Source organism: Austrofundulus limnaeus, unplaced genomic scaffold (genome assembly GCF_001266775.1).
Source record: "Austrofundulus limnaeus strain Quisiro unplaced genomic scaffold, Austrofundulus_limnaeus-1.0 Scaffold132, whole genome shotgun sequence".
In the NCBI taxonomy this organism is placed as follows: Eukaryota; Metazoa; Chordata; class Actinopteri; order Cyprinodontiformes; family Rivulidae; genus Austrofundulus; species Austrofundulus limnaeus.
In genome coordinates this window covers 569,996-577,032 of record NW_013952534.1, presented here as the reverse complement: position 1 = coordinate 577,032, position 7,037 = coordinate 569,996, and the positions used below count along the sequence as shown (strand labels likewise).

At 39.5% G+C, this 7,037-nt stretch overlaps 2 protein-coding genes across 3 annotated transcripts in view; one reads left to right on the top strand and one right to left on the bottom strand.

Moving 5' to 3' along the window:
* csrp2 (cysteine and glycine-rich protein 2) overlaps positions 1-2,794 on the top strand; it is a 23,054-nt gene extending 20,260 nt beyond the window's left edge. For both annotated transcript variants that reach the window (XM_014015617.1, XM_014015616.1), the window contains one exon: positions 2,617-2,794. In XM_014015617.1, coding sequence (XP_013871071.1) covers positions 2,617-2,693 — 77 coding nt within the window. In that variant the 3' untranslated portion in view covers positions 2,694-2,794. The remainder of the gene's footprint in view (positions 1-2,616) is intronic.
* The window catches only part of zdhhc17 (zDHHC palmitoyltransferase 17), a 41,896-nt gene continuing 37,646 nt past the window's right edge, over positions 2,788-7,037 (bottom strand). Inside the window, exons 13-16 of the mRNA XM_014015591.1 lie at positions 5,970-6,053; positions 5,712-5,869; positions 5,541-5,635; positions 2,788-5,466 (exon numbers count right to left, since the gene is read on the bottom strand). Of these exons, the coding sequence (XP_013871045.1) occupies positions 5,328-5,466; positions 5,541-5,635; positions 5,712-5,869; positions 5,970-6,053 (476 nt within the window). The 3' untranslated portion in view covers positions 2,788-5,327. The remainder of the gene's footprint in view (positions 5,467-5,540; positions 5,636-5,711; positions 5,870-5,969; positions 6,054-7,037) is intronic.

The following is a 7,037-nucleotide window of genomic DNA, read 5'->3' as shown; positions in this document are numbered from 1 at the left end:
GAATGATCCAGGTATCAAAATGTAGCTTTTAAAGCCAAGAATCTGAAAATGTAATTAGGTCATTTTGACCAAATTTGACTTAATCCTCATTTCTATATGTTGGGTCACATTTATGAATTCTTACAAAAACTTGATATACTTAAATCTAAAAACTTTTAAAAACATTCACTGTTGCTAAAAGCTAAGTATAACAAACCTGGCTGTAGCTAAAAGATAAATATAACAYCATAGCTAAAAGCTACAATTAGAAAAACATTATACAGCTTAAACTAAATATAAACAATTGAAGCTGAATGCTAAAATTAGCTAAACTAGCAAAACTGTTGCTAAACGCTAAGTATGGCAAACCTGAAGCTAAATCATAAATATTGCAACTGGATACTTAATAACTTGATAAAAACTATTGAAGCTGAATGCTAAAACTAGCTAAATTAGCAAAACAGTAGCTAAAAGCTAAAAAGACATAACTAGAGTAAGTAAATGGAGGTATTATGTTGTGTTTGTAAGATAAATCATAATTTAAAACTGAATTATAAAGTTACACTATTCCCCATCAAGCCCAACGTTTTGAGYCATGAATTGCTGAAGTAGCAGAAAGTTTCTGAAGTCATTTGRCTGGATGAAAACATGCGGAAAGAAATTGAAGCAGGAACGCAACAGTACAGCTTTAATATTTAAACAATTTTATCTGTTAGATTCCAGTTTGTTCTTGGTATTTATGAATATACTTATGTTTCCAGAGTCATGGAGTTCCTCAAGTTTGAGAGTTCGGATGAATATATTTAACTTTATGCAAATGTGCTTTAGACGGCACAGGATCATTTTTCAGTTGTGTTGATGATACTCARGTATATTTGTCTATGAGGCTTGATAAATCCAATCAGTTACTTGTGAATATAAAATCTGACAAACCTGAGGCAAACGTTGCAGCCTTTCACTTAACCTATGGCTAWAATTTGGCCTCAGATATGAATGTACAAATATTGGTATTGCTGTGAAACAACTAGAACTTGTTCAGAAAGAAATCTAAAACTGTAAATGTCAGAAACATCTGGTTGTCATTCATGTCAGTTTTTATGTGACCACAGCCTCTGTATAAAAATCATTGTCAGCTAAAAACTTTAAAAAGTCAKCAGTTTTGTTTGTACCTATGTATTGATAATGCTTGTTCATAATAAAAAAAAGCTTATTTAGTGGATGAGTTGTTTTCCCAGCATGAGGTAGTCATCTGCTCTTCCAGTTGGAAGTGATCAGAAGTACTGTATATAAACACGTTGTCAGGCCAGATAAAGGTTACACTGTATGTGTTTGTTTGGCTGCATGACATCAGCCAATGTGCAGCTAGCAGCTGTTGAGAAACATCTGCAGTTTGACGTTCACAATGCTTCCTCTCACCACACCACGGGTCAGACTGTTTAGTTAAACAGAAGACACACAGACGTCAGCGCAGTGTACTGATAGACGCTGCATCTCGGCTTTAAAAGCTCAACTCTTCAGTAAACAGTCTGGTTTTGTCTCAGACGGTTCTGTCAGAGACATCTGCACGGGACTGGAAGGCATAAAGCTAGCTAGCWATTAGCTTTGGTTCTGTCTCCACTTACAAATAATAACTGAGCATGGCATTTCCTGCATAGAAACGTTTTAACACGTCCCCTTATAAACACTGAAAAGTACTACATGTATGACTAAGTGTGCAATAAGTACTACAGAAATACCATTAAAAGTAAAAGTTTTACTTACTGATGAGTAGCTGCTGTCTTGAATTCGGAACTCTCCCACTTTTCAATAGGGAATTCCCACTGGAAGAGTGTTCCAGCTTAAATTTTAGATTTGCAAATGGGAAATTCCCACTTCCCTATTTAACTGGGCTRCAGCAAAACTGTGCAGCTCGTGGTGGGATGCCATCATTCCGAGGGTAAAATAACCAGCATGCATTATGGGAGATGTAGTTTCTGGCTTTAAATKTTTAGACGTCAATAAACCTTTGAAGCTCTCGTGGGCCACATRAAATGCTGTTAGGCCACATTTGGCCTGCGGGCCTCGAGTTTAACACACGTCCCCGATGAGTCACTGGCAGCAGTTTTATTTTATTTATTTAGTTCTCGTCACACTTCTTGTGCAGTTCRTACCTTAAAATGTACAGTAGGTATTTCTGGCCAGCACAGAGGGATGGATCAGTGGTTAGAACTGTTGCCTCACAGCAGAGATATTAATGGGATTTCATCGTAGGCAAATAAAAAAATTAAATTCCCAAGAATTTTTCAGAAATTTTTAAAATTTATGATACAATCTTCCTGCAGAAATGGTCTCGAAACAGGACTGATTGTCTAACAAAAATGCTACATTAATCCTCCAGGGTTCATCCTGAACTGTTCAAAAATACTTTTTATTTGACTTCATTTTATTTTGAAGTTTTGATTTTCAAAATAAAAATGCTAAACTATATAATACCTGTTCTGCTGCTCATAAATGAGGAAAAAATGTTTTCAGTTTTGGTCAACTATTTTTAAACAGCGAGAGTTGAGACATTATTAGAATCCACAGATTAGTGATTTGAGAGATTTTCACATCATCTTGCAGTTTGTAAAAATATATTTTTTTAATTTTTCCTTCCAGCTTGTTACGCCAAGAACTTCGGACCCAAAGGGTTTGGTTACGGCCAAGGAGCCGGAGCTCTGGTTCACGCTCAGTGATGACTCAGCAGAATCCCGTCCACAGGCAGGAACGTTTCTCAATCTTGGCGTTTCTCTTTGAAAGCGCCGTCGTTACAAATAAAACACAAAGTGATGACGTTTGACTGGATTTTATTATTAAAGCCATTAAAACTGAACCATGCCCATGTTTACATCTGAAGCGGAGTTACAGTGGTGTCTGGAGGTGGGCAGAGAGGCACTGGAGATGATTATGTGCTTTATTTTTTTAGTTCCTTCTAATATTTGACACGGTGAGGGCGAGAGGACGAGCTGCTGGAAGAACTACTGCGGACTGAAAAGGTTCTGAAATGAAATGAAGTCCTGAATGAGCCCCTGAAAACCCAAAACATCAGCCTATAGGAAACGAAGCTCACATTAGAAGGCATTATTCAAACTGAAGAGGTCAGATATGAAACACAACCAGGACCAGGCCAGATGTTCAGCAGCTTGTTAGGACCACCCAGGGAAAACTCAGTCCCAAATATTAAAATTAAAGGTAAATGTTGAAAAAAAAATCTTTTGAGACTAACTAAATATATATAAATACTTTGTTATAAATATATCTAATAATTATTTTGAGTTTCATTAAAATTCACCCAGTGGCTCAATCACTTTTCCCACTTTAGTCTCAAAAGACACTTTTTTTCTGCCAATATTTTAACTTCAGTCTCAACAGGGAGAAATAACACTTTTCTTCTCCTGAGTGGAGCTGCTACACCGTGGTGCGAGTTGTGTTCGTTTGACAGCAGTGGCRTCAGTGGAGCTCAGAAACATGGAACCACGATGCAAACACAAGAGCCCCAACATCTCAGAGGCCTCTAGAAGATAAACCACCTCCCGTTCCTTCAAACTATTGCATGATCACATTTCTACTTTTAGAAAAAAAGAAGAAAAAAAGGCCTTTGCCTTAGTTTTGTTGTATCTTTGCTTTACAATTTGTACATCCAGTGGTATAACAAACCCAGCAATGTATGACAATAAAAAAAACGAATAATAAAGTCCACAAGCATGTAACATTCAGATATATTTACACACTTGCACAGGATGGCCCAGCTGAGAAACAGTCTGGCAAACCGAAGGACGACTTCCACGTAACACACTGGATTTAAAGAGTTGGAGAGAAAAAAAAACGAAAGAAAATATATGGACATAATGCAGGAAAGTACTTGCAAATATATTTAACATTCACTATATACAGACACGTGGCTTGCTGGGCTGTCACCGTGGTAACTGAGGTGGTGTGGTGGGGGGGCAGGCCCAGCTTGTCCCATGTATCGTACATGCAGTGGAGTTTGTCGGGAGCAGTTTTTAGGTACTTCGGAGGTCAAAATGCATATAAACAGCAGAGTGGGACGTCACTAAAAGCTACAGTCATACATGGATTATATTGTCTGTGGTTGAAGGAAAACTTCAACCCCAAAAAAAAAAAAAAAAATTAAATTAAATTAAAGTCCAGGAGCATCTTTAACGAACACTGACTAAAAAGGAGCAAACTGAGTTTTATGTACAAATACACATTCTTTACAACAGTCCAACAAGCCCCGCCCCTTTTCTGTTCACTTTTCCTCCTTTCTGCAAATGATGGAAGTGTTGGTGTGAGGCGCAGCTGCTGGGCTTTCTCTTCAAAACACACAGAAAATTTAAAAATAAAAACAATCAGTGCAATGTTGTAGGCAGACAAAACAAATAAGACTTTACAGCTTCAAAAAGAGAAACACTCGGAATGAAGGGTTTTTTTTTTTTGTAAACTTTCCTTATTTCTCATAATAAATACACCCACTGTACCACTTGGAGTTCTCTCGGGCTTCCTTAAAAAAAACCTCTTCAGCTAAAACGATGTGAAATGTAAAAATGACTGCTCTAGTTACTTTATCTATAAATAGATTTAAAATAAATATAATCACATTGTCTGTAGGATGTTAACAGTGGAACGTGCTGAAGGAAGCCCTGCGGGAGAAGCAGGAAGTCCTCCAGCAGCTCCACCTGGAAGCGAAAACACTTATAAATCAGCTAATCCTCCGCTTTAAAAGTCGAGAGCGTTTAAAAAAAAAAAAAAGTAAATAAAAAAAAACAGGACTTTCCCTTATTCCTATCATAACCGTTTCTTTAATCTTCCTTTAATGTCCTGACATGATTCATTAAAAAAGAGCACATCATCAGCTGGGGCACCTTAAATGAGATTGGGGGGGTGGGGGGGGTGGGGGGTGTCGGCGTTGTTTTCTTTGATAATGCCGAGCAGCTTCGAGACTCCGGAACAGACAAGCTTTTATTTTGAAAAACCTCTTTTTTTTCTCTCTCCGTTTGCGTTTGGCAGCAAAACACCGTCCAACAAGCCGAGGAGAGGAGAGGCGGTGTCTGATGGTGGAGGTTAATAGTAGTAATAGTAGTAAGGGGGCAGGTGGGGGGGACGCCCAGTAACTGCATGCTTCTTGGCCCAAAGTCTTCATCAGCAGTGAAGAGATGAGCCACAAACATAAAAACTGACATTTTAAAAACCAAAAACAAGCGTTCCAGAGAACAGATATGAATGCTGACGGGGGGGGTGGGGGTCGCTCCAAAACTTTTTCCTTTTAATGATCCATCCACTCTTTTATTCCCCCCTCCCTCTCTTTCTTTCTTCATTCCCGTCCGTCTTCACACCAGCTGGTAGCCTGAGCCGGACGTCTGGTCGTATTCTATTGTGTACTGCGTGGTCCAGTCCACCGTCACGGGTCGGATCAGGCCGCAGCAGCGGATCTCGAAGAAATCTATCAGGTTTCTGATGCAACCGTGGCTACAAGACAAAACACAACAGTTACGGCTTTTCCGACGGACGTTTCCACTCAGATCAGTGAAACCCCGACTCACTTGAAGGGGCTCTCGATGGACGTGGCCGTGACTTTAAAGTGCTTGTATCTTCGAGCGTTCATCCTCTCGTTGGTGGTGATCCCGAGAGCAGCGATCTACAAAACAAAAAACACACCAGTTCAAAGCCAGTCCGCCCTCTTGGTTCGTGCGGGGATAGTTTGGCCGCCGTACCTGGTAGAGCTGACACATGATCAGCACGGCCACCCACATGAAGTGGAAGATGCTGTTGACGAACATCCAGAAGATCCAGGGCGAGCAGGAGGCGATCTGCGTCACGTAGAGCCAAAAGCCATCCTTGGCGTAGCTGGTAGCGCAGTGCACCCGCCAGTCTGCCGACAAAACAAACGGAGAAAAAGAGGAAGAGGAGGAATTGGAGGAGCTGCCATGTGTGGAGGGGGGTGGAGAGGACAGAGGAGGTGTGGAGCTTACATGCGACGCAGCCGTACATCATCCAGCAGATCATGCAGAGCAGGAAGAACAGATAACCCATGAAGTACCGGTGATTCCCACTTCCTGTGGAAAACAAACATTCTGTCATGTTCTCACGAATAATAAACATTCATTCGAAACAAATCACTAAAGCCCCGCCCCCTTCACTCTTTTTAACCACTTTATAATTAATGAACCAGTTAGACGGTTATTAAACCACACTCTTATAAAGACTTGTTTATTCAGCTAGATGATCAGGCTGGATTTAGGGKTGCTGTAGATGTGTACAGTAGTTGAAAAAAATTTTAATTAAAAGAAAAAAAATTGGAAGAGGGTGAACTAGAGTCAAGGGAACAGCAAGCTTATCCAAGACTTTAAATGGGTTTCTACGACCAAGTTTTAAAGCAAAACTATGAGGTTTTTTTTAAATCACGAGAATAAAGTTTTAATCTTATGAGAATAAAGTCATATTATTACCAGAATAAATTCTAAACATTTTGAAATCAGTCTTACCGCTGCATTAAAATAAGGAACGTCTTAAGGATTCATACGATAACTTGAAGCTGTATCAATGCAACAAATGCACTGACATATTTAGTCGTCACATAACGAATCATTTTACATCAACAGTGACCCAAAAGTAATCAGATTACTTCATAAACACAGTGATGCATATGTAAGCTGTCCACAGTAGGGGTCGACCGAGACATCGGCTGCTGTCCACATGAACATGTGAACCAGGCAGACGCTGCTCAGATCACGTTTGCTCTGACTGCAGTATAAAAGTTGTGATGCAGGTTATTTTCGTGTACGAAACTACAAACTGAGATCTAAAACTTGGTAACATCAGCTGGTTTAAATGCATTTTTTGCCCGGAGTGAAAAAAACAGGTGCAGACTGAGGCAGACTTTGGCTACGTTCACACTGCAGGTCTTAATGCTCAGTTGTGATTTTTTGAAAAAATCCGATCTTTTTGTGTGAACGTTCACATTACATTTTAAATGTGAACATTCACATTTAAAACATAATGTGAACGTTCACATTACATTTTAAATGTGAACGTTCACA